The following is a 26810-nucleotide window of genomic DNA, read 5'->3' on the forward strand; positions in this document are numbered from 1 at the left end:
AGAATGGGCAGACTCCAACTTCTTCTCCAACTCTGCATTTGGTCTTTGGTTTGTTGTGTGCCATAGAATCATACAATCATAGAACGGCTTAGGGCTCCATCCAACCTGGTCTTGAGCACCTCTACAACGGAGGATCCTCATGCTGCTTGTTGCTGGCCTCGGCCCGGCTTTGAACCAACTCCTAAGCTTGACAGCCTTGACCTTCCTCCAGAGGAGGGTGTTTGTTGGGCTCTGAGACCTGCTGGAGGAGTCATGATGTGTCATATATGCTCTGTGGTCTCCTGAATGCTCGTGCACAAAGAGGTTGGTTGATGATAGTGTGTAATTGTTTTAGTTGGACACAAGGAATCAGATAGAGGGAGACCTTTATTAGATCTGTCGAGGTGTAGAGTTTTCTGATTGATGTAGAGCTGCTTTACTCCATTACAGCAGTCCTTATCTTTTGCAAGAGGATCCCTAGCAGGCTCATAGCAAAGATGTTTATACTGACCTAGCAGTGGTAGAAGACCAAGTGTGAGTGTCTGGGCAGCTCCTGTGCCCAACTCACTATGCTGGTTGCCTCCTTTGGCTATGAAGAATGAATGCCAGGCAGGCAGGAAGGAACACCAAGGAGTGTTCTCTGCCTTAATGCCACGGCTGTGAGTGAGCTTCCACACGTGCTGCTCTTGGCTTAGGCTGGGATACAGAAATCCCCACATGCAGCCTCAGCTGCTTGTTGGCCTGACCCAGCTGCAGCCCTGCTTGGTGCCCTGGCTTCTGTAGGCTTTTGTCAGCAGAGATATCAAGTGATTGTGGCTGCGTCCCATTGCACAAAAAGGCTTTTTATGAGCAGCTCTGGATAACCCCAGTCCGTTATGATCCTAAGGCTTGTGTAGGGCAAATGGGCTCTGGTGCTGGCTGAGACTTCTGCTGGGAGAATGGAGGAATGAGGAAGTAAAACACTGAACAGATATGACTTCACCATGACTGTACGTTACAGCATCTCTTTGGGCAGATGCTTCACGTGTGAATCACTCTGGATGTGTTTCATGTCTCAGGGCTGCCGTGGGAAGCCTTCGGTAGGAGACCACCTTCAGGCTTTGGGGATCGCTTTATGGGACTCAGCCCAGAGAGATGCTTGGGGCAGCTTATGATGAGCGCAAGGCTTTGCTAAATGGCACCTCCTCACCCCCAGAAATGCCACGTGTGAGCATCTGGGGGAGCACCCAAGGTGCTGCTGAGCTGAAGCAGCCTCACAGCATCCAGATGTTCCCATCTGACCACCCCACTGCAGAACCTTGAGCACGGGAGGCTCTAACAGCGCTGCCGGGCTATTGGGTTCCCCATTTATGATGGGAAACCCCAACAGATTTCCCTGTCTCCTCCTCTCCCACCTCAAGAAGGGACCCCTGGAACCTATTGTGTGCCTGCAGCTGCCCCCATTAATAGGAAGAAACTTTTGAGTGTTAGGGAAACGTTGGCTATTAGTCTTAATCAATATTAATATTAGGTTGCTGGTTAATAGTTGCTATTAATGAATCCTTGCTCTCAGCCCCTTGGGGGAGGGATGGAAGTGGATTGCAGAGCAGCGGAAGTGCTTCAGTTTGGGTGCGTGGGCTGCATCCGTCCCCACGTGTCCCCCCACCCCAATATAACCCAGCAAACCGTAGGGTAAAAAAAAAGACATATCATGGTGTTAATGATCGGTAATAACGACCGTAAGCACACTGAGGGTTGCAGATGGGTTTTCTGTGCTATCTCACCCTATGGGGTGGGGAGCGGGGTGGTAAAAGAGGTTATTTTATCGCGTTTTCCCCTTTCCTCCTGGTTGCTTTTCTATGGGGTCGGCGAGGGGCAGCTGCTGCTGTGGCTTTGCTGGGACGTCCTGGTCGAACGGGAGGGGGAGGTTGGGAGGGGGGGGAAGAGCTTGAGAGCAGCCTTCCCTCCCGTCTGGTTTCCATTAGTCCGACACGCTCAGCCAAGAAACACAGCCATAAATAAAGGCGAACAATGCCAGCCCCCTCCCCGCGGCCGCCCAGCCCAGGACGCAGCCGGGTGCCTGGGAAAAGGGGGCTCCGGCTATTGGGACGGAGGGGAGCGTGAATGGGGCTGGTGGGGGGAAGCGAGACGGAGGGGAGGGAACCCGAGAGCATAAGAGGGAAGGGAGGGCCGACAGCGGGGAGCAGAGGCTGTGACAGCCCCGGGGATGGCGGGCATGGAGAGGTTGGCCCCCCGTGTGCCCCCTAAACGAAGGGGCTTCGCTGTGGTTTTGGGGGATCGAGTCTTGCTGCTGGGGCTGCTGCTGCTCCCCGGGCACGGGGGTGCTGCTGGGACACGAGGTAAGGGGGGTATGGGATTATGGGGGTGGTGGGGAGGGGGTGTTACCCCTCGGTTTGGGGATAACGGCGTGCAAATGGGGGGGGGGGGGGTGGGGGCAGATTGCATTGGGGTGGTGCGGGCTTTGGTGGTGTTGTTGGGGCTGCATGGGGCACGGTTCCTCCTGCTGGCCCCACAGCTGTGCAGTGAGGGGGTCCCCCAAGCTGTCCCTATTTCTATGGGACCCCCTGTTCCGTCCCCAGCCTTGCAGAGGTCGCTGGGTGCTGCCGATGCCTCTATATGGTCCGATCGGGAGCAGAGAGCTGCGAGCGGCCGCCCAACCTCGAGAGGAGGAGGAATGGCTCCAGGCCCCCCTTTGGGACCCCCATGAGGACCCTCTTCACCCCACAGCAGGGATCCCTCAGGCCCCGCAGCCGTCTCAGCTCCCCAAAACGAAACTTGGGTCAAAACTTGGCCTTTTTTTTTAACTACTGAAGAAATACGGGTGTTTTTTTTTTCCCCCCTCCAAAACTTTCCAGCATTTTCATAAACTTCTTTTAGCCCCTTTTGGGTCGATGTTTTGCACCCTCCTTTTTTGTCCGCAGCCCCTCCAAGGAGCTGAAGGTGCAACTTCTCTTATTATTGTTCTCTGTGCTTTGCTGGACTTTGCGCTTCCAGCAGCTCCGAGTGCGCGATGGGAGCCTGAAATTCACATCGTACTCAACTTAAATCCCCATCTGAAACACTGAGAGCTGCAGGGATGAATCCATCCCAACCAGCAGAGCTCCCAAAAAAGGGCAGGCAGTGTTTTCCAGGAAAAAAAAACACATAGCAAGAGAAAGGGGTGGGGGATGCCCCCACTGCTCTGCTTTGCTCTGCTCTGCTTTGCTCTGCTCTGCTTTGCTCTGCTCTGCTTTGCTCTGCGCTCCCGTTTGTTTGAGTTGGATTTTCAGGCCTTTGCTCGTTCTTTGGGGCTCTGCCGTTCCCAGCACAAATCTATGGACAAACAGAGCTCTCTGCTCTCAGCCCCGTTGCTGGGGGGGGGTAGAAGAGCTGTTCTGTTTTCTTTCCTCGTTTCTTTGCGTTGGGTGGGTGCTGAATCGCCATGGAGTGCAATGCGCCGTGCCTCAGTTTCCATGTATTTATGGCTGTGGTTGGAGGCCCCGTTCTCCCCTTTCTTAGAGGACAAGGGAATGTGCCTCTGCCTTATCTGCAGTTATTCCTGGAATCTGATTAAAAGCTGCGTGTAATGAGAGCTGATTAAATGCCACCGGGTGATACCGCCAGGCTGCTCCGTGCTGGGGCTGCTCCCACCCACAGCTCCTTTTCTTGTCCTCTTTTTCTGTCTCATTAACACCGTCCTTCCCCAACCCCAATCTCCCCCATGTTGGATTGCAAACGTATGCAGTGACAACGCCGTCAGCCCCTTCGCTCCACTCCCTTAGCCCTTTATTGGGGTGGGTTATGGGCATCATAGCTGCTGGGATGTGTTGGGTACAGCCCAAGATAGGGTGGGTTTTTATGGTGATTTTTGGGGCTGGGGAGATTGGAGCTGCTCCTTGGAGTTGTGGTTTTGTATTGGAGGCCAACCTTGCAAACCCAAGGAGCCCCCAAGCCCTATTTCTTTGGGGAAGCTCCTGATGCTGGGACGTGCTGTGGGAGCTCCCCAGCTCTCTGAGCTCCCCATAGCTGGGTGAATCATAGAATCATTAAGGTTGGAAAAGACCTCAGAGATCCCCAAGCCCACCTCATCCCACCATGCCCACTGACCGTGTTTCTCAGTGCCACGTCCCCACAATTATGGGACACCTCCAGGGATGGTGACTCCACCTGGGCAGCCCATCCAGTGCCCGACTGCTCTTATGGAAGAGAAATGTCCCCTAATATCCAACCTGACCCTTCTTTGGTTCAACACGAGGCCATGGGAGCTCCCCAAGGCGCTCACCAACTCTTCTCTCCCCAGGGCCGATGTCCCAGGGGGAGGAGGTGACACCACACTGGCTCCTGGGGGGTCGCAGCCGGCGAGCCGTTAGCCTGGATGACAAGGTAAGGACACGGATGGCTCCTGCCCTCCCCACTGCAGGGTTGGGTTGTGTGATGCCAGGGTTCGGATGCAGGGCGTGTGTTGGAGAGCCCAATTTATGGCATCCGTGAGTTCAGCAATGAAACCGGAGGCTTTAACAGAGGATTAATTAAATATTGGGCAGCTGGATCCCAGGCTGGCAGAGACTGAAGCATCGCATCCAGCTGTGTGCTGGGTGGGATATTGCTCCCCAAGGCTCACTGCTGGCTGTCACCTTGTCCCCTCCAACCACACCTCCAACCCCTACTAGGTGATGGAGGGAAGCTGCTGTGGTTGGAGGACACAGTGATGGGAAATGACCTCCTCTGGTGGCATCTATGATGGTGGCGGGGTCTGAGGATGCAGCTTTGAAACCACCTGAGGTGTTTCCATGTGGGATCTCCTGGTTGGTGCCTTTCACTTTCTGGGTAGCGTCGCTCGCACAGCAGCTGCTGCTGGGAATCACATTTCTCCTGCAGCCAAAATAGCTGCGGTGTGCCCGGCCTCACACATCTCATCCTGCTGGGGACAGCATGGTCGGGTCCCAATCTATCAGAAGCCATACTGAAGCTATATTTAGTCCAGAGGGCATCCGAGAGGCGGCCTGTTTATTTATGCTCTTGCTGCCCCAGATTGCTGCGGGATGTGGGGGTTCAGTGCATCCCCGTGGCTGTGGGGCTGAGGAAGGGGCAGCGGGGAAAGACCTGGTGCTTCCTGGCATGTGTTCTGCTTCCAGACGGCCTGAAACAAGGAGCTGCTGTTCGGAGGGGATGTGGGGAGGGGCTGCAAGCCAGCAGAGGGGCGGTTTGTAGGGGAACTGCTGGAGGAACCAAAGAACAGGGCAGGGATGAGGAGGGTCCTGCTTGCACATCAAGACCCGAGACGTTGCTATAACCTCTCGTCTCCAACCCGGCCCTTTTGTCCTCAAACCACCACTGAGTGCTTATTTTTAGGAGAAGTCCATTCTACCCATGTCTGCTCCTGCCCTTCCAGCAAAGGTGCTGGAAATAGTCACTTGTTGGCTTGGTGCGGATGTGACACGTGTGGCTGCCCTATTGCCCTTCCTGCTGCACAAAGAAGCTGTTTGTCCTCACACGGCTGCTTTTGGGGTCTGCAGTGTGCTCCTATATGGCCTGAGGCCCTGGGGGGGATGGAGGAGAAGGGGGAGGAGGAGGAGAAGCATCTTAGTAAGGAGGGGTTTTAAGGCATCAGGCTTTGGGGCTCCTCTTGCGGCACCCATGGCCACAAGTTGGGATGGATTGTGTTGAGATGTGGGCTGGATAGCCTGGAGTTGTGAGTGCAGCTGGGCTGTGAGCATAAACCCCAATGTGGTTGGACCCATGTGTGCCTCCTGAAGGTGCAAAACATTGGGTTCTAGCACGAAAGGTTGGGTTCTGGCATGGAACCATGGGTTCAAGCCCGAAGCAATAGGGTTCAAGCACAGAATGTTGGGTTCCAGCATGAAATGATGGGCTCAAGTGCAAATCAATGGGTTCCAGCATGAAACCATGGACTCAAGTGCAAATCAATGGGTTCCAGCATGAAGCAATAGGTTCAAGCACAAAATGATGGGTTTCCATTGAGAAACAAGGGGTTCGAGCTCTTAGCAGTGGGTTTAAGCGTGGTGGTAGCAGCAGGCAGGATGCTGCAGGGTGACCCATGCCACTTTCCCATCCTGGGAAGCACCCAGGGGACACCATAATGTCTCCTCTTCCCAGTGATGCTCCTCCTGGCTCAATGAGGTGGCCTTGATGGCCCTGCAATGTGCTGGGCATGCAGGACCCTGTTGTTAGGGCCGAAATCCCACAGGCTCTGTGGCTCCTGGCACACATGGAAGTGATTTGGGAGAGGCCAGAAGGAGGTCATGAGGACCTTGATTGCAAACAGCTCCCTTGTTGCTGAATTGGTGGAGGGATCCTGTCCTCACCAATGCAATGGCCAACAGGATGGTTGTGCTGCCTGGGTTACTGATTTCTTTTCCCTTTGCAATCACTTGTTCCCATGTGCCTGGGAAGCATCACCAGCGCTGGGAGGAGCAGGAAGGGAGGAGTGGGACCACCCAATCCCTGCCCAGGTGCTGTCACCCACTCCTGCAATCTGTTTCCTGCAGGGAAACCCTTTTCCCTTTGCAACATGTGGCAGGGCAGACCAAGCTGGAACGTAGCTTCTGAGCCGGATTTGCTTTGAAACAACCCAAATGCTGCCCCTGATATCCACGGGCTGGGTTCTCCTGGTTCTCCAAGAGCTGGCTGCCCCCAGGATGCTCTTCCATCAAGCATCTGGAGGCAGAGGATTGCCCTGGAGGTCTTGGATTTCCATCCTGGTGTGCGTTGGGTGATGGGGAACTCTTGAAACCCAACCTCTGTTGCTCAGCTCCAGCTGTGCCTGAGCCTGGGGAGGACCTGGCTCTTCTGTAATGCTCCGGCTGGGAGCTCAGCTGCAAAACCCATCACTGTATTCTCTGCGGAGCATCCACATCCCTGTGGTGAGATGAGAACCCATCTTCCCTTCCTCCTCTCTGCATCCAGACTTGCATGGGCTTACCCAGGACGTCAGGGCTTGTGGGACTCGGAGCCATGGAGAGACAAAGATCAAATAACAACACAACCCTCTCGGCCTCAGCTTCTCTGCACCACATTGCTGTGGTTTTTCTGATCAGGGGATTGAAAGAGAAAACTGGAGCCAAGCTCTGCCCCTTGGGCTCCTCGCCAGGGCGGGTTCATCCCGGCTGCTCTCCCAGCACAGCCCATACTGGGACTGGATTTGTGGGATGTGCTGGAGCGGGGCCATTAATACACGGTCTGGCTGCTCGTGCAGCATGCAGTGGGGATCTGTGAGTCCTGGAGGCAGATGGTGGTGTTTGGGTCAGGCAGGATGGTACTGGATATTTAGGACAGTGTTGGAGACTGGGGGTGGTGCTGGAGTTTGGGGTAGTGCTGGAACTGGGGATGGTGCTGGAGACTGGAATAAAGTTGGAGCTTGGGATGATGCTGGAGACTGGGGACAGTCTGGGTTAGTGCTGGAGCTTGATGAGGGTTGGGATGGTGCTGGAGCCCAGATTGATACTGATCCATTCCTATTCCTGCTGCACAAAGCCACAACCAGCAGCTCGCAGGGAGCCAGCCTCCTCTTTGCTTAGGCTCAGGGCAAAATTACTGGTGGGTGCTTAATTAACACAAAACTCATCATCACCTTTGGGTTATTTGAATTCTGCCCAGCACAAGAGTTGCACTCCTTTCCCACCTTTTCCTTATGGACTGCTGTTTACTTCTACAGGGGTCCATCCGGGATCATGCCCTTCTCCCCATCTCTGTGGGGGAAACTGAGGCACGGGAAGGGACAGCACCTTGCAGGGTCTGAGTGCTGACCCTATTGGCAGTGAGCTATTTTCCTGCCTTCAGTGGTAGCACAGGGGCTGCTGCGAGCATGAATGCTACCCTGAAACACGTGTCCCTTTAAGGCAGCAGCTCGGGGACAAACATTTTGCTATGAAGGCCCCAAAGTCGAAGCAGGGAGTAATTGCTGGGGAATTCAAAACCAGGGCTTGGGGAAGAGAAGGAGGAGGAGGAGGAGGAGGAGGAGGAGAGGGCTCAGGGGTGGGAGAAACAGCCTGGAAATACGGGAAGGCGGGGGAAAAGCAGGGAAATAGCAAGAAAAATGCGCAGACCATGTTTGGCCAGAGAGAGATGTTTGTATAAGATCATGTTCTAAAAATACAGCCCGTTCCCACCATCGGTGGAGGAGAGAAGCCTTCAGCCCCGGCTTCCTCCTCCTCCTCCTCCTTGTTGTGGCCGTGCTGGGGTTGGAGGGGACCTCGGCTTTGCCTTTTCTCTCTGCTTCTGTTGGTTTATTATGTTTTTAAAGGGCTGCGTCTGGGCTCCTTTTTTGGAGCTGGGGAGATGGCATCTGGGGGCGGGGGGGGGGGGTCAGCCATCAGCACTCCATCACTGCGTCCTCATGGCGCCGTGGGGCCAACATCTCCCCATCCTTATCCCATCCTATCCCAAACCATCCCTCTACTGCCCTGGGCAATGTGGGCAGCTCAATCTGGGGAGCTCCTGCCCTCCCCAAAACACCCTGCCACCACAAACCCTGTGTGCCCCACATCCTGAAATGCTTCATAGTGATGCTGTCCCTAAGAACATCCCTGGGGCTGTGGGCCACCGGGGTGCATGAAGAGCGACGTCCCACCATAGGGCCAGGAGGGAGGATTTGGGCTGCAGTTCAGCCCTTTATGAGAAAATCACCCCCACCCCTTTGCATTCCTGGTGAAAAACGCATGATGTTTGGAGCAGTGAGCCCGGAGTGCTGCTGGGATGGATCCTTCCTCTCCCATTTATCTTCCTAGCTGGGAAAACCTTTGCAGTGTGGCAGCCACCGACCCCATCCCACCACAGCCGTGGTTGGGAAGGAGGGGGGGGGGGTCAGCAGCACATCATGGATGGGGAAGGATTGGGTGGGGGATTGGACCCAGAGGGAGGGGATGGAGGTGGGAAGGGGCCCCTCTGTTCTGCTGGGCTCGTGCATCTTGGGGTTGGAGCGGCAGCCCAAGGTTGTGAGGTTGCATCCCAGTATGAGCCACATGGGCTACTTGGGCTGGTTTGGATGGTCTTATGGGATATCTGCAGTCCCCATCCTACAGGGAAATGTGTCTTGCTGCCACTTCCTACCTGTGTCCCAGCCCTGCCTTTTTGTGCTCTCCTGCTGCCCCATGACCCACGTCACCTCCTGCCACCTCTGTGCCGTGATGCTGACATCCCAACCTCAAAGAGACCCAACCCGTGGTTGGGTGCAGAGACACCAAGCACTGCCAGGTGACAACAGGGATACTTTTCATGTTCCCAGCACTGGATCCAGGGAAGGGACATCAGCACCAGGTCTCACTCTTGGGCTGTGTCACACCCCGTTGTGCACAAACCAATTGTGTTGGCGTGGATGCGTGTGCGCGGCGAGGAAACCAGTTCCCATTAGGCTCCCTCCAAAGTGAGGGATTGAGTAAAGCCACCAGCATCCTGGGGAAGCTGAGTCAACCATTTCCTCCTGCTGTCCCTGGGTATTTTTATCGGTGCCATTACAGCTGCCCGGATGGTTGCTATTTATTCTTGTGGCCGTGGCACAGAGATACCAGCCACCCCTGGCCCAGCACCGGGCACCTCCTCATGCCCACCTCTTTTGCTCCCCCTGTGTTTTTCAGTAGGTTCTACAGTAACACAGAGGAAGACGGGGGGCATATTGGGTCTGTCTGTCCTAACCCTATTCCTCCTTTGCTTTCTCTGCAGGTGCCAGCGCCGGCGCGGGCAGAGGTGGCTGTGATGGCTGAGGGCAGAGAGCTCATTCTGGTGTTGGAGAGGAACCAGTAAGTGTTGGGACTGGGTGAGGAAGGGGTGCTGCTGCAGGAAGCTGTGTTAGGGCTGGGATAATATTTTCCATGGCTCATGCCTGCATCATACAAGAAAGGGGCCGGACAATGCCGTGGTGCAGGACAGTGTGGGTGAAGGATGGAGAAATCCAATGGGATGGTTCTGCAGCCTTGCTTTAGGGCTGGTGCTGCAGGGTCTTTGGTGGCATCTTGGTGGCGTGGAGGACGTTTGGAAACCTGGGTTGCTCTCCTGTTGATCCGGTTTTGGTGGATCAGGCAGCTTCAAGATGAGCCTTGGAGACCTTGTGGTGTTTATTCTGTTGTGTTTTTGGGTTTCTGCTGGTGCTGGGAGGCCTTGTGGTCGAGCAGAGTATGGTGTCATGCAGGAAGCCCATCCTTACAGGTCCAGTTCTGCTTCTGCTTTCTTCCAGCTGTGTGGGTTGCAAGCTAATACGCAAAGCCTATCCTGATTCCTATCAGGTTCAGAGATGTCTTCATTTCTTCTAATGACCATACTTCTCCTTCTGGGAGACACTGAGAGGGCTAAGACCTCATCAGCTGGAGATGGTGCTGCATTTGCAGGGAAGTGTTGAACTGGTTATATTGAATTGCTCTGAGGGTGACCATGCGTGGTGCCCAAGACACTTTGAGGTACTCAATAGCATCAACAGCACCCAAGACCATCCAGTGTATCCAAGAGCATCTAGTATCCATTCATGTGGCACCCAAGGATGGCTGTGCTTAGCATTGCATCTGCTGGGAGGGCCACTTGGCTGTTCGAGCTGTTGTCTTGTGCCAGCCAACAGGGCTACCTCAGTTATCCAGGCTGTGCCGTACCCCAAATCTTCTCTGCTGTGGTGCTGGGAGTGGTGGTTGGCCTCTGAACCATTCCTCATGGTCTCTTCCAACAAGACCTTCCCTTGTGAAGGAGGAAGAGCCCCATCTCCCTGCTCTCTCTTCCCTTGCCCTACCCTGCAGAGGACATCCCAGTGGGACGCTGCCATGATAGAACTTGCTGTATCCCAAACTGGGGATAAGCTCAAATCTCCCTCAGCCCCCAGGCACTGTGTGAAGGTCCTCAGCCAAGCCCATCCCCGACCCCATCCCTGTTGTACCCCTTCCAGAACCCAATCTGAGCTTCCATCACAACCCTCTGCTGTACTGGAGTTACTGGTGCCAGGCGTCTGCTCTCAGGGATGTGGATTTGGATGCCAGGAACGTGCCCACAGCAATATTTATGGAACCAAACCAGTCACAAAATAGAAACCAAGAGGCGGGGAGGCCCGGTGCTGTTCTGGGCTGTCTGCTGGCAGCGTTTCCCTCTATAGAACAAAACCAGAGGGTCAGTAGGGGTGAGCCCAGCCCTGCAGCTGGCTGAGCCCCTGGCGTACTCAGTGCCCATCACCCCAGAGTCTGGGCAGGACACATCTCTGCTGTTTTCCCTCTCGTACACAGTCATATGGGATGTGGGCTGAGCTCTGGCTCTTCTTGCCCGGCAGCAGGAAGCAATTTGTCAGCACAAGGCTGTGTCACCGCTGGCTTGGGTGAGAGACAGCCGGCAGCTGTGGGGACAGGCTTTGCTAAGAACAGTCTGAGAGTTCTCAGCATCAGCTCTTAGGAAATAGAAACTTATTCTCAGAAGGAGCAGTAATGCATCAGAACAGGATGCCCGGGGAGATGGCGGGGTCACTGTCCCTGGAGGTGTTCAGGAACCACGGAGATGTGGTGCTGAGGGATGTGGGCACGGTGGGGATGGGCTGTCGGACTTGATATCAAAGGTGTTTTCCAACCTTCTATGATTCTATGAACAGCTCTGCTTTTTTAGGAACATGCTGGTGTGATGTTGGTACGGTGTTGCATCAAGAGCATCACGCTCATTGTGCCATGAGTAAGCTGAAGTGGATGGATAGAGATAGTAGGGCTGGAGACCCTAAACCTGCCATGCTCTGAGTCTGGATCCCAAGGATGGATTTAACCCAATCAATCTTCTTCAAGCTGATGCTCCCCCTTTAGGGCTTTGGCTTGATGGTGGGTTTAGAGGTTGTTGTTTCACTGCGGTGGGAGCAAAGGGATATTTATCAGGTGGGCTTGATCCTTGTGGGGAAGCCATCACTCCATCCTTGATGGTGACCCCAACCCTGGTGAGCAACAGAAGGGGACCTGGAGACTTCAGATCCCCCACTCACATCTCTTGGGGTGAGGCAGCAGAGGAACCATCCTGTCCCTGTGGACCCTCTGTGACACTGTGTCCCCACTGACCACGGGTCCCCAGAGGGTCAACACATCCCTGGAACACCGTTGGGTTCCTCACTGCTCTGCTCTCTCTGCAGGCTGCTGGCACCAGGCTATACTGAGACACACTACACCACAGATGGGCAGCCCGTGACGGTGACCCCCAACCACACGGTGGGCACATCACTCATCTCAGAAGGAGTGGGGGGGCAATGGTTTTGGGGTGCCCCAAGGATGAGCCCTGAGTATCTCTGTCCCTTCCCCATGCCAATTCCCTGTCCTGATTTGTCACCCAGTTGACACATGGAGTCCTACTCAAGCTGAACCTCCAGAGCTGGCTCCATCCCTCCTTTTCCCTGGTCCGAATGGGTGCTGCTTGCTGGGAAACGTGAAGCGGGAGGCTTTTTTGGGACAAACAAATGGCATTTCTATCTGGCTGGCTCTGTGTGATGGCTTCTAACCAAGGTTTCTGTTGTCTTTCTCCCCAGGACCACTGCCATTACCATGGGCACGTACGGGGCTATCGGAGCTCCTGGGTCGTCCTCAGCACCTGCTCAGGAATGCGGTATGGAGCATGGGGGAGAATTTGGGGGTTCTGAAAGGAAATGATGCATGACCTGCCTGAGGTTTTAATGCTAGGGATGTATGAGCTCATGGGGCTGCATTCATCTCTCTGCCCACTTGGGTACCTAAGCTGAGGTGTGGAAAGTCTGTGGGATCTCGGCAGGGGTTGGGTGAGCAGTGAAGGAGCTACAGGAGATATTTGGGTCTGTTCTCCATCACCAGGGGCTTGATTGTGGTGAGCAGCAATGATACTTACTACCTGCACCCCGTGGGGACGCCCGGGATGAACCACCACCTCATCCACCGAGCAGAGCACCTGCACATCCCTGGTGGCACCTGTGCCCATGGCAATGACTTTGGGAACACCATTGGTGACATCATACAGCTCTTCCAGCCAGTGGACCATCGGGTACAACCAGCTCTGGGTCCTTTGCTCATGGTGGGGCAGGGAGCTGGGAGTGGGGCTGTCTGCATCCTTGCCTGGAAGCCCTAGGACATGTGGGCTGGGACTTTGACAGAATGGGACATGATACGGCCATGCAAATTGTCTGTGCCTCCTTGTGCCTCAGTTTCCCCTCTTGACCATCCTTCCTGGGCTGATATAGGAACATGTGATGCACTTTGGCTTCTTCACTCCTCTAAGCCTTGCTCTCTGTCTTGCAGGTAAAGAGAGATGCCTGGAGGACCATGAAGTACATGGAGCTCTTCATCGTAGCTGACCACACACTGGTGAGTGTTGTAGGGGCAGGAATCTGCTCTGGCAGAAGAGCCAGGATCTTGCTCAGTGTCCATCTCTGCTTTTGCTTTGCTGACCTTTCCCCATCCTCATTTCTTTGCAGTTCAGGAACCAGAACCTCAACTTGGGCCTCACCAAGCAGCGAATCGTGGAGATAGCCAACTATGTGGACAAGGTAACGCCGGTCCCTTATCACCACCTCTGTCACTCCCAGTGTGTCAGGAGTGCCTGAGCTCAAGGGGACTGTCCCCATGCCACTGGAACTAGGAGTTTAGGTGGTGGTCGTGAGTACAGGATGGGAAATGCATTCCCAAGCACCAGTGATGGTGGACTCTTAGAGGCCAGGATCAAAGCTGGCATTGATATGAGCGTAGTGTTGTGGTTCTCCAAGCCGAAGTGCAGGCAGTGCTGTCACGCGGTGGATGGGATTGTGCCACCCTGACAGTGTTGGTGGTAGAGCTCATGGGTGCTGGTGGATTTAGGATAAGGGTATCCCTGAGTCAACCAACCAGAAGGAAAGCTTGGAGACCCACTGTCTGGAACATCATGGTGGGGATAGTAGATCTGCAGCAGATGTTTATCCCTGTCCCCTCCCTGCAGTTCTACAGGTCGCTGAACATCAAGGTGGCCCTGATTGGCCTGGAAGTGTGGACAGAGAGGGACCAGTGCTCTGTCACCAGCGATGCCAACACCACGCTGTGGGCCTTCCTGCAGTGGAAGAAGGCTCTGAGGGCTCGCAAGAAGCACGACAACGCGCAGCTGCTGACGTGAGCGCCTGGGGATGGTGGGGCAGGGCACCGGGTCTCCATGCTGTTAATTGATCTGATTGGGTTCACTAATTACCCTTCTGTTCTTTCTGGTGAGCAGTGGGAAGACATTCCGGGGGACGACCATTGGCATGGCCCCACTGGAGGGGATGTGCAGTGCAGACAACTCCGGAGGAGTCAGCGTGGTAAGGGAAGCATGAAGGTCCCCATTGCCAGCCCTCCCCTGGGCTGAGAACCCCACTGTCACCCAATCCTAATGGGGTTGTTTGTGGGCTTGGAAGACCAGCCACCTGGGCTTGGTCCTGAGATCAACCAATGATGCTGGGTGCCCTCTCAGATGTTTGCTAAGCCCTAGGAAAGCTGAAAAAGGGAAGGTTTAAAGTTTTTGTGCCCTGCGTACGGTCCCAGCAGAAGTATTGGGGTATCCTGCATTGCTTCTGTCCTTCATCTTAAGTACCATCTGCTTGTGCCCTCTGGTTTGGCAGGGCCATCTCCACCATAGGTGATCTTTCTTCCTCTCCTGATGGGGTGATGGTGGCCCTGGTCATCCTGTGGTCCCTGGGCAGGGTGTGTGGGCACACAGATTCCTGTTTTTTGGCATGTGCCCTTCCATGTCCCTTGTTTGCAGTGGTTTGTTCCAGTAAAAGATCTTCCCAGAGGTCCCGTGGTGGGCTTTTAGGAGACAAAATCCCACCTCTCCCATAGACCCTCTTCACTTGGGACACAGCTGCTACCCCACACCAATTTAGGGGCCACCCCTCTTTGCTCCCCAGAGCTGATGCAGCCCCTTCTCCTTGGCAGGACCACTCAGAGCATCCCATTGGAGCAGCAGCCACCATGGCCCATGAGATTGGCCACAACTTCGGCATGAGCCATGACAGCCAAGGCTGTTGCGTGGAGGCCACCCCGGAACAAGGAGGCTGTGTCATGGCAGCAGCCACTGGGTAAGTGGCAGGGATAGGGATGGGGATGGGGACAGGGTGCCCCACAGCAGGAACATGTCAGCCATTTGTTTTCCTACCCTCTGCAGCTCACATGCAGAGCTCTCCGGGCTGACCGCACCTTCCTGCCACATTTCTTCCTGCGGTTTTCTGCTAAAATGTTTTTCCCCACATGGGCAGGAAGGAGGTTTTTTGATTGTCTGCAGCCCGTCCCTGTTTGTGTGTTCGTGTACCAGCTTATGGGTGTATTTACTGTCTTCCTTTATGTGGACTTCAAGGTTTTTTCCTGTAGCTTGAGAGATTTACCCCAAAGTTCCCCCACAATCCTTGCTTCGTGTCAGAAATGAGATGTGCTGATATGCAAAGAACTGTTTGTCAGCAATATGAGGAAATGAAAACAGCCCCGAAATGAGCAGAGCGTGTCTCCTGTGCCTACATCCTGTGCTCTGCTTCCTCCTTCTCTGTGCACCTCCCACAAAGCACTAGAAACTTATGCAAAATTACAGAAGGACTGTTCTGTAGACGTCCCCGTTTCATTGCGTGGGGATTGGATTAGATGGCCTTTAAAGGTTCCTTCCAGCTCAAATCATTCTGTGATTCTCAGAGCTGCTGTAGGAAATCACCACCTTCTGCCAAGCTCCTTGGGCTGCTCAAGAAATGACCACACATGCACTAACTTCCCACCTCTTTTGCTGCTCAGGCCTTGTGAATGATTCATCTCCATTCCTTTTTCTTTCTTTTGCTTTACATTTTTGAAAGGTTTTTGTCTGTATCAGCCTCCAAAGAACTGAAATAGACTCAAGTATTTTCCATCTTCCATTGAGTAACAACAAGCAGATAGAGGTCCTATCCACGTGGAGACCAGATCCAGACCATTGAGTCTCCAACCTCCAGGAGGCTTTCTGCTGGAGATGTGGTGCTCTGGAGGTGGCACTGAGCTGCTCTGCTCTCCCAACACAACCCATTCCCCAAAATATTTGGGTTCAGCATGGTGTGCCCTGGTTTAATGTCTGGGTTATCAGGTTGGGGTGGGAGAGATGGTGGTGTGGATACATCCGGCCGATGGTGTCTGCTGCTTGTCCTTACTTCCCAGTTCTGACTGTGGTTTTCCACCTTCTCCTGGCCCCACTTACCCTGATACCCACCCTTCCCCATCTGTCTCCCATGCAGACACCCCTTCCCGCGTGTCTTCAGCTCCTGCAGCAAGAGGCAGCTGGAGAGCTACTTCCAGAAAGGAGGTGGCATGTGTCTCTTCAACCTGCCTGACACTAAGGACCTGGTGGTGGGACGGAAATGTGGCAATGGCTTTCTGGAAGATGGAGAGGACTGTGACTGTGGGGAGGTGGAGGTATGGTGCTGGGGTGGAGGCATGGGGGGTTGTATCTCAGCTTTGATGGAGGTTGCAGCATGGAGAGGAGTCTTTGCAAAGGTTGTGGGTTTGGGATGCTGTCCCAAAGGCAGTGATGTGAGGGGTGGAGAAGGGACTGAGGGGGTGGTGAGGTTCTGGGTGATCGTTGCAGTTGTGGATGCTCATCCCTAGTGGCGTTGAAGACCAAGTTGGATGGGGCTTTGGGCAACCTGATGGGAACTGGATGGGCTTTAAGGTCCCTTCCAACCCAAGGCACTCTATGATTCTATGAGAGCAGTGATGGGAAGGGGGAAGGGATGGCCTTGTTGAGCATTGTTTCTGTCTATGATTCTACATCATCATCTTCTCTGCATACAGGAGTGCACCAACCCATGCTGCAATGCACACAACTGCACGCTGAAGATGGGGGCTCAGTGTGCCCATGGTGACTGCTGCCAGAACTGCAGGGTAATTCCCACTCTGCCCTCCACCCGAGGCCCACCTTGGAACAAGCATTGAGACGTGGTCTCCATAAGACTCACACTCTGCATATCCTCAGGTTCAGCCCTCCTGGTATCAAATGAGGGTTATGCAGAAATAGGCATAAGATATGCATAAAAACCATGTCCTAGTGGGAGTCTCTGCTTTGTGGCTGGAGTCTAGCCCCAAAATCTGGCTTTATAACTCAAAGCACTTTACAGTCCTAGAGGGGACGTTATAGCTGCTTTGTGGCCCCATGCTGTGCCAGAAGGTAGCATCCATCTGAGCTGATCCCATTTGCTGCTTTTGAGTGCTGATGATTCTCCCTCCTTCTGTGGCAGCTGAAGGTGGCTGGGACCATCTGCAGGGAAGCAGCAGGATCCTGTGACCTCCCTGAATACTGCACAGGTGCCTCACCTTACTGCCCAGCCAATGTGTACCTACTGGATGGCTCGTCCTGTGCCTATGGTGAGGCATACTGCAACAACGGCATGTGCATGACCCACCACCAACAGTGTGTCCAGCTCTGGGGACCAGGTGAGCCTCAGTCCTATCCCACAGGCATCCTCGTGGCCCCTTATTGGAACAGGAGTATTGTTGGCTCTCTGTGTTGTGTCTCAGTGGAGTCCTTGAGCCCCCTGCCCACAGGGGTAGGGTGTAATGAGTGGAAGGTGTTTGTGTTTCTACCCAGGGTTGGGTTAGTGCCCATGGGGCTGGTGTGGAGGGCAGAGCATGCTGCTGTTACACATCACAGGTGCCTGATCCTGCACTATGCGTAGCCCATCTTAGAATCATTAAGGTGGAAAAGACCTCTAAGATCATCAGGTCCAACCATCACCCCACTGAATATGGTCCCCATAGTGCATATAGCCCATACATTACATGCAGCTTGTTTGGCCCCCGTGTTTCATTGGGCTGCACCTCACCCCTTTGCACACTCTGCTCCCCATTCCAACATCCTCGACACCTTGCTCCTATCCCATAACATCCATCCTAGTAGGGTGCAGCTCTCTATCAGCATTCACACAGTGCACTGCCAACCCCAGGGCCAGAAGAGCTGCATGAGGCACAAAGGGAAGAAAACCTTCCCCCACAACCAACATCTTCTGCAAGACCCCAGAGCAAAGGGACTTCCATCCTTCTTGTCTTGTCCTTGACCCAACACCCACCTTGGAGCCTTCTTCAAGCTGTTCTTGCCATGAGCATCCATCCATTAGTTGCAATGTTGGTGTTTCTCCCTGCTTTTTCCATTCTGCTGATTATGAAGGACCTTTTTTCCCCTGTCAGGAGCCTGGCCAGCCCCAGCTGCCTGTTTCCAGGATGTGAACATGGCTGGCAACACCTATGGCAACTGTGGCAAAGACAGCCAAGGGCGCTACGTGAAGTGCGACAAGAGGTGGGTGAGGCACTGACGTGTGCAGGTACTCCCATCATATGTAGGTCCCACTGCCCATCCCTGCAATGGGGCTGGCAGGGCTGTGTCCCACCTTCAACATCACCGTTTTGGACCAGAGGAAGCCACCAGGTCCTTCCTGGGCTTAGTTCCATCATTACTGTGAGGTCTCTTACCATGAGTCACCACCCAGCCCAGCCCAAAGGAAAAATCAAGGACAGCATCTACAGGAGAGGCTATCTAGGGAATGTGTGCTCTCCAGTATTCTGAGTTAGGTAGTGATGTTAGAGAGGACCCTCTGCCTGTTCACTTCAGCATCATTTTGTGCTCTCCATGGTTGACCTAAGCCTTTCTGAACATCTTCTATCATAGCCTCCCATGGCCATAAGTTCAGAGAGGTGAACTAGTGGGCAGTGGGATGGGGCAATGGGGCAGCAAGGATAAGTCAGCCTTCACCTGCCTTCATCTTGGCTTTGCCCTGCTCCTAGAGATGCCATGTGTGGCAAGATCCAGTGCCAGAGCTCAGCCAAGAAGCCCCAGGGGACCAACACTGTCTCCATTGACACCACCATCCGCTTCAATGGGCGAGAGGTGAAGTGCCGGGGCACCTACATGTACACTGCCAAGGATGATGAAGAAGACCTGTCCGACCCTGGGTTGGTGATGACGGGGACAAAATGTGGAGATGGAATGGTGAGTGCTTCTTCTTAGGGTTGGGGTCTTCTTGGGGAAGTCAACTCCTTGGTTTTTGCCCTGGCTCCAATGTGGACAATGACAATTCTCTATGTGATAACTAGCCCCCCATCCATGGTTTCCACCACATTTACAGGCATTGCCCTGATGATATTTTAAATGCAATATCACAACTCATAGAACAGTTTGAGTTGGAAAAGACCTTTAAAGTTCATCTGTTCCTACTCCCCTGTAATGAACAGGAACACCCACAGCTCCATCAGGTACTCAGAGCCCTGTCCAGCCTGACCTCTGACCACACATCACCAGCTGTTTATTTGTAGGCCATCAAGTCCTCTTCTCTTCGGCCTCTGTGTTAATTTTCCTGTTTAATGAAAAGTAGAGCAATACCAGCAAGAGATCCGTACCCTAGGGCTTAATGAAGGGCTTAATGACTAACTGGTTTCCAATGGAAAAACTGTTAGGAATCAAAATACCTGTTTGGATAGATAAAGAAATGTGCTGGTATCTGAGCACAAGTCTGTTTTGCAGTGCCTGCATCTCCAGGTACTTTATACAGGGTCAGTGCAGCTTAGAATGGGTAGAAGCCTGGTAGACAGCATGATAGCAGGGATGCATGCCAGACAGAGCTGGCTGGAGAGATACAGCTTTCACTGTTTGGCATTTTCCTTGTGAAATATTCAACCCAATTTGTGATGGAAGGCCAAAATGTTGACATTTTTATGAGAATGGATGTCTGCTTTTGAAATCCAGCATTGGCTTTTTTGGCTGGTGCCCACCTTTTAGGGCTGGATGGGAAGTGCCTTCTCCATCTGGTGGGCTGTCAGGGAGGGAGGTGGCGGTGGTGGAATGTGGCTCTACTGAGCCGTATGGGATTGGGAATTGTTGGAGATTCCTGGGCTGTGCTGAAAGCTGGAGTGAAATACATTCACTTGGGACAATGAGACAACCAGCTTGCATTGTCTGTGTTCAGTGTCTTCCCAGAAAGCTCCTGCCTGTGAAGCCAAACTATCACTGTGTTCCATCTCTTGAGCCTTTCCTAACCTTTTCTCTTGTCTTTCTCTCAGGTTTGCAAAGACCGCCGGTGCCAAAATGCCTCCCTTTTTGAGCTGGAGAAATGTGTTTCCAGGTGCAACGGCCACGGGGTGAGTTTCCATCTGAGACCTACAGCAGCTCAGATCCTTACGCAAAACCAAGTCATCTCCCGCTGGGATGAGCCTTGCGACACAGTGGGCATCTGCTTTTCATAACTCTTAACTTGGATGTCAGCTATGGGTGAGACCGAGCTGAGGTCTTTGCTTATCTGTGTCCGAGTTAGAGGGAGAAAATCATTCTTGATGTAATGACCATCTGCAGAATTTGGATCAGGGTACGTTTTGAACTGGAGAGTGTGCAGAGCTCAGAGCAGGTGTCTGTTCCCTCTGAGAGCAAAGCAATGACCAGAAACTCAACTGGGACTGCAGAAATGCAGGGAAATTGTTTAGCAAATAGAATAAAGCTGCTATTGTCCAAAGCTTAAAGACACCTGAAGGCAAGGACTGCTTAGACCATGGCTTTGTCAGGTAAGGAAACAACGAACAAAATGCTGCTGGGTTCTGTAGAGAGAGGTAATAGGTAAAACACTCAGTGCTCAGCGTAGTTAAGGCTCCTGATTTGGATTCCCTGCTTCAGAAATGCTGTGAGTTGAGGGGACATGCCCCAAGGGGAAAATGTTTAACAAAGTTCTGGCTCAGCACAGAGCATTAAGGCCATTGTGCTTGACTAGTCAAGCGGCGTGAAAACTGAAGTTAGGAGATGCCTCTCTGAAAGGTTTATACAACAAAGAGCAGGAAAAAGTACTGCCAGCAGGAAAATATGTCTGTACGTTGCAATCACAGGTTTGAGGGCAACGTTGGCATGATCCAAATGACATCCAAGGGGTGAATGGTAGCTGGGTTAAGCTCCTTCAGCCCAGATTCCTGCCATTGGCACCTGATTACAGCCTTGTCCTATGGATCTTCTTTTTCATCCATCCCCGTTGGTCTCTATCCCTCTTTCTCTCTCCACAGGTTTGCAACAGCAACAAGAACTGCCACTGCAATGCAGGTTGGGCTCCTCCATACTGTGAGAAGCCGGGCTTGGGAGGCAGCGTGGACAGTGGCCCCGTGCAGCATGACAGTGAGTCCAGGCTGGAGCAGTGGGGTGGTGATGGGGTCCTTGAGATTGGAAAAGGCCACTGAGACCATCCAGTCCAACCATCAGCTCAACATCACCCTGCCCACTATGCTGTGTCCTTAAGACCAAGAAGAGCCGTTCTCTGGATTTGGCCCCTACCAAAGCAAACCCAGAGGCTGACGACTTTTCTGACCCCAAACTAATCTTTGTGCTTTCCCCGACAGATCACGAAGCCATCTTGGTAACAATTCTGCTCATCTTCCTGCTCTTCCTCCCTGCTCTGGTGGGGAGCATTTACTTCTGGTACCGACGAGAGAACTCGCTTCTGAATAAGTGGATCAAGGAGGTGAGGAGGAGGAGCCGGGAGACGTACAGGTGGGTGATATGTCCTAAATTTCTTCTCTCTTGGGGACCCAGTTAGACCTGAAACCTTTTATTGAAAGCAGCCAGCCTGGTAGGATGGGTGGGAGAGGGAACACAGCGCCAGCTTCAGTGAGATCTGAGACTGCTTTGAGATGAGCTCTTTGTGGGGACAGTCTGAGGCTTTGAACTCTTTCCTAAGCAGAGGAGAGGAACGATCTGTTGGACGGGATGACCCTAGAGAGTGATGATGAAGGCAGCCTGGTACCAAGGATCTCTCTTGCCATCTGCTCCTAGCAGGCTGCAAGAGCTGGAAGGGCTCTAAATGAAGGCAGAATTTGGGTATTTGTTATTTCCAATCCCAGCACAGGCACACGTACAAACCTCAGAACCCCTGCAAGCATTTGAGAAAAAAACCCAGAGCCAGGCATGTGCCTTTTTATATGACTTGTGATTTCATAAATGCCATTACTCAAGATTGACTTGTTGTTCCTGCCCACCAAGCCCCACCAGGCATTTCCCTGTCTGTTCCCAAAGACAGGACCTTGCTGATGTGCAGCCTTTTGGGATGCAGTTGTTGCAAAGATGGTTGCTTTATTCTGCCCCCTGTGATTTGTGTTTGTGATCCTGGGCAGGAACACAGCCTTCGGTCGGAAGGCAACCAGTGGCCATTCCAAAGCTGCTTTCACCTTACGGAACATTTCCACCTCCAGCCATGATAACAAAGTAAGTAACATCCCAGCATCTAGATTTGTTTTCTTTCCTGGTCATGATATTGTATTTCCCTCTAGCAATGGGGCCAGCTCCCTGATGTTTTTCCCTGTCTTTATGGTGTGAGCCCTCAGGCAGCATTATTCATCCCTGCTAAAAACGGATCTTTTGAGCTCTGTGTGCCCCAAAAGATCTCAGTGACTCCTAGGATACTCTGCAGGGAATTGGCCTCATCCCCATGGCAGAGTGATGGCTTCACACTGGTTCTTCAAGCAGACAGGCAGGCACTTCTGCTGGTGGTAGCTGCATTTCTTGGGATCACCCAAGCCAAGAACGGATTCTTTCTCCCTAGGAAAATGCACCTAGGTTTTTCCTTTTCTCATCTCTGCAGGCATCACGGGCTGCGTTTCCCCCCAAGGCCTGCACTCGCCAACCTGGCTTCCAACCTGTCAATGTTGTCCATCCCTTTCGTCCACCTCCTCACTCCATCCCTCCACGCCCGAGGGACCCCAAGCCTGCCAGGCCTCCTCCTCCAGCCAGCAAGTCTCCCATGGTCCCCACCAAAACTGTTGTCTCTCAAGCAAAACTGCCTCCTCCTAAGAAACCTCTTCCCTCCAGCCCTGTGAGGACCCCAGTGGTGAGTTGTGTTGGCTGGCTGTTCTTCCCCTGCTAGAATTCCCCATTTTTGGCTACCTGTGGCTCTGTCGGGGTGGACACAATTAAGGGAGCTGTTGTGACATCCTAAGAGATGAATCAGTTGCGGTGCTGAAGGAAGCTCAGTAGATGCTGTGAATATTTTAGGGTACTTTGGGTACTGTTGTATGCTTTGAAATATGCAACAAGGACTTGGACATGATGATCCTTGTGGGTCCCTTCCAACTTGGGATATTCTACAGTTCTATGATCTCAGCTCTATGAAAGAAGAAAAGGGGTTTTAAGACATCCCAGGAGGCTTCCCTAAGGATGTTGTCTCTCCTTACACATTTTGTGATTCCAGGTAGGCCCAAAGCACCAGCCACCACGTCGGCCACTGCCTGGATGCCCTTTTCTGGCCAAAGAGCTGCCTCCTGCACATGGACAGACCCTGCTGGTCACGGTCCCTCCTACCAACTTCAAGGCCTTTGGTACAAGTGCCGTGAGCCATTCTACGAGGCCATCCAAGTAAGTTGAGGGAGGAGTTGAGCTACTTCCCACCACACTGGGGCCATGCAGGCAGACAGAACAGGGGTCTCGTGGGTCGTCCTAAATGTCAGCATGGTATGCTCTGGCTTGCTTTTTTGTTCCCTCATCTACAGCATGGCCTGCATTTCGTGGTAACTCTGCCCATGGCAGGCGGGGTCAGAACTAGATTATCTTTAAGGGCCCTTCCAACCCAAGCTGTTCTATGATTCCATGATTCAATGATTCTCATAGTCCTCCCCAGTATGACTGGTGTGTCTGGGGTCTGTGCCCACTGCTGGGGCTGAAGAGCAACTCGAAGCCCACCAGGCTTGAGAGGACCTGGAAAATGGCTTTGGTGCCCAGCTTATAATAATAATATGCAAATAATAGGAAGGAAATCAGTTGATCCCTCAAATCCTGCCATGTGGGGAACAACTGCAACCCAAGAATTTACCCAAATGTTGACCCTACCATCAATCCCATGCCCATAGTGCAGGAGAAAAGCCTGCCCATGTGTTAGCCAGCGCACCCACAGGAACTCAGAACCTGTGGCCATGCCTCCACTTGGCAGGACGTCAAGGGGTTTTGCCAAGGTTGGCCAATGGTGACCAGGATTTGAGTTCTTCATCCTGTGGGGTCCTGATGGATGAAGGGAAGTACCATATTTTGGTGGGTGGCATGTGGCTTCGCATCCTGGAGCACGAGGGCTTCTGGTTTGCTGCTGGGGGACAGGCGAGAAATGGACAATGATGCTGTCTTTCATCTTTCCTCCCTACAGGCCGATGCCACCTCAAAGGTGAGTTGCAGACACCATGCAGGAGTACGGGGGACCTACTGCACTAGGTTTTGACCCATCAAGCTGGAGTTTAAGCGTTTCCCTTCCCAGAAGCTTATAGATGAGTTCCTTTCAACTCATGCTATACTGCTAAATTCAGTGAAAATGGGTCAGTGGGTACTTTTGTATCCCCTCCTCGTAGCCAGCCAGGGCCTTATCCAGCTACGGAGGGAAGACACCATGCTGAACTGAAGTTGACCCTCATCCCCAGATGGTCTAATTACTGCTTTGACCTTCTTAAACTATTTTAGGTTCTCGTTCCTTTGTGGCTGCCACCACAAGGAGGCTGAATATGCCCCAAAATTCTCAGTGTAACTCAATCCCTACAGATTGTCTCTTCTAGTAGATAAAATAAGCTTGTTCTCTGATCCAAAAAGGGAAAGGTTTGGCACATCTCTGCAACTAGACCTGGCTCCCTCCAAGATAAAGCAGTTTTGCCTTTGCTGTTTTCAGCCATACAATTCTGATGCAATGCCAGCTTCAGGAAGCGTAGACTGGCAGGTCCAGATGTGCTGGGAAGCAGGATGTACCATGTCCCAGTCCTGATTCATTACTAGGTACTACCAGCGTGGTAAGAGAGGGATAGGGAAATGTCCTTCCTGGTTGGCTGAGGTGAGAAATGTCATGAGTTCTCAGGGTGGACTATGGGGTCTGTCTCACGATGGCTGGCTTGGTGACATCTCTGGTAGTGCACAAACCGCCTTGGTTGTTCTTTCTGTAGCAAAGTGTTCCCTTTTCATCTAATATGGGATCCTTTTTCACTATTCACCCCTTGGGGAACATTTCTCCCATAGCAGGTGGGCTCCAAGGTGTTACCATTGGTTACTGCCTGGTGCCAACACGTGCTTTTGTCTCCTGTCAATGTGTTGAGGGTATGTCTAAGGCCAACACCTCAAAGCAAAACAACCTGGGATTGTATTTTTGAGAGAGGATGTCGGTGACCAGGACAGTCTTGGATCCTCTCTGGTCTCACAGACAGCAGCTGATCTTTCCTTCCTGACATGTGGAAGGATGGTTGTGATGGTGATGGTGGATGTTTGGTCTCTCTGCACTCTGACTTGTTTTCTTTCTCTTTTTACTTGCTCTAGGCCAGTCCCGGCCATTAAAGTCCAATCAACCTCTTTCCCCTTGAAGAAGTGACAAACCAAAGGACACCTTAAGCCCATCCTTCCTGAGCTGGCTCTCCTGATTTGCACTGCTGCTGGCGACAGGGGTCTTTATTCCTCTCATTTTATTTGTTGGGGGTTTTGTTTTGTTTGTTTTTCGTTTTGTGTTTTTTGGTTTCTTTTTGATACCAGAGGACTATTTTTATAAGACAGAATGAGTGCTCAGCACAAAACAGGAGTGGTGGGGGGGAGGAGAGGGGAAATTGGTACCACGGTATAACTGAGGGTTGCTTTGTGGGGTTACCATGGTGGAAACTCCACCACAGCTCTTGGCATCACTTCTTTGCCAGTTTAAACCCCCCCCCCACAGCTTTGATTTCTTATTGACATTGCACATGGGCTGCTTGGGGGTGACCTGGGGTCAACTGAACATCCAACGCTGATGGAAGATGCTGACAACAGCGAAAGCTGTGTAATATCCTTCTAGCTACCTCCTCCTTCTCCTCCAGTCATGGTGAAATCCCCCCACCACCCAATGCCACCAGAGTTCAATGCCGGGCATTGTCTCCGGGGAGACATTTGCCATGAGACAAAAATGGTTGCCAGTTTGGACGGTGCCATCTGGTGCTGGGACATATCCTGAAGGATCCAAGTTCTCAGGCTCCTCCTGGCCCCCCCCTTCCTGATTGCACGAGAACAAACGGTGACAATCCTGGGGCCGCACCTGGAAGGAGAAGCCATCTGGGAAATGGTTCGATGTCTGCAGTGCTGGTGCCAGCTGGTTACCAGGGTGCTTTCAAGGGGCTCAGGAGCCCTTTAAAAACGTTGCATTTTCCCCACTCGTGGGGCAAGCCCAGAAGTGGTTTGTGAGCTGCTATCACTGCTGTCCGAAGTGGGAAGGAGCCACAAGCCAGGAACAAGAGCAGGAAGACCTCCTGCCTGTGCTGTTGGCTTGCCCAAAGGCTTTGGCCAAGCCGTTGCGTCTCTCTGTGCCTCAGTTCCCCCCATCTGTAAAATGGGGGGTAATACCTACCTCACAGGGATGTTGTGAGGTTTAATGAACTGGTGTCTTGAAAGGGCTTTACAATCCTCAAATGAAAGGTGCTCTTGACTTGCACAGTACTATTCCGTGTCACTTTCCTATGACTTGATGCGTGGCTCTGTCAGGGTCTGTAATGAGAGCAATGTCTTTGTACTTCCCCCTGGCTCCTCGGGCTGTTTTCTTGCTAAGAAGTTCCCCAACCCTCTAGACATCAAGAACTCTGGTTCTCCCACCATACCACTGCAAACAGCCATCCCTACAGCCCCTCCATTGGCTTAAAGCTGGGGTTGTTGGGTCCAGCACATCGACTAACCTGGCTTAGATCCCACTGTGCCTAGGACTCAACTTCTTGAGATGTGTCCAACCAGTACCAGGTTTGCTCATGGTTTAGGGACAGCCCTCAAGAAACTGTTCTGGTGTTCCATAATCCTCAGTATCAGGCTGTGGTTAAGTCCACCTTAAACTAAGCCATCCTTTCTCTCATTGGAGTCTTGCCTTTAATGCCGTCCCACTCCCTTCATCTCCTCTTGTTGCAGGTGGGGAGCAATGGGGATCTGAACCTCCACAGCTG

General features: G+C 52.8%; 1 protein-coding gene across 1 annotated transcript; it reads left to right on the plus strand.

Moving 5' to 3' along the window:
• Positions 1-1952: 1952 nt before the first annotated feature.
• ADAM33 (ADAM metallopeptidase domain 33) lies at positions 1953-26244 on the plus strand. Its single transcript, XM_072334859.1, has 24 exons — positions 1953-2318; positions 4259-4341; positions 9637-9713; positions 12047-12122; positions 12437-12513; positions 12735-12921; positions 13176-13241; positions 13352-13423; positions 13849-14015; positions 14116-14200; positions 14817-14959; positions 16127-16304; positions 16683-16772; positions 17126-17321; positions 18072-18180; positions 18666-18870; positions 19938-20015; positions 20919-21027; positions 21249-21399; positions 22020-22110; positions 22487-22732; positions 23093-23256; positions 24035-24052; positions 25180-26244. The coding sequence occupies exons 1-24, from the start codon at positions 2186-2188 to the stop codon at positions 25229-25231; spliced, it is 2853 nt and encodes a 950-aa protein (XP_072190960.1). The 5' UTR covers positions 1953-2185; the 3' UTR covers positions 25232-26244.
• The last annotated feature ends 566 nt before the right edge of the window (positions 26245-26810 follow it).

This window comes from Excalfactoria chinensis, chromosome 4 (genome assembly GCF_039878825.1).
Source record: "Excalfactoria chinensis isolate bCotChi1 chromosome 4, bCotChi1.hap2, whole genome shotgun sequence".
NCBI lineage: Eukaryota > Metazoa > Chordata > Aves > Galliformes > Phasianidae > Excalfactoria > Excalfactoria chinensis.

Excerpts from the sequence above, each read along its gene's own strand:
- ADAM33 (XM_072334859.1), top strand. The coding sequence starts at position 2,186 with ATGGCGGGCATGGAGAGGTTGGCCCCCCGTGTGCCCCCTAAACGAAGG. Across the intron at positions 4,342-9,636 it reads CCGTTAGCCTGGATGACAAG|GTGCCAGCGCCGGCGCGGGC; the intron begins GTAAGGACACGG and ends CTTTCTCTGCAG. Across the intron at positions 12,514-12,734 it reads AGCACCTGCTCAGGAATGCG|GGGCTTGATTGTGGTGAGCA; the intron begins GTATGGAGCATG and ends CTCCATCACCAG.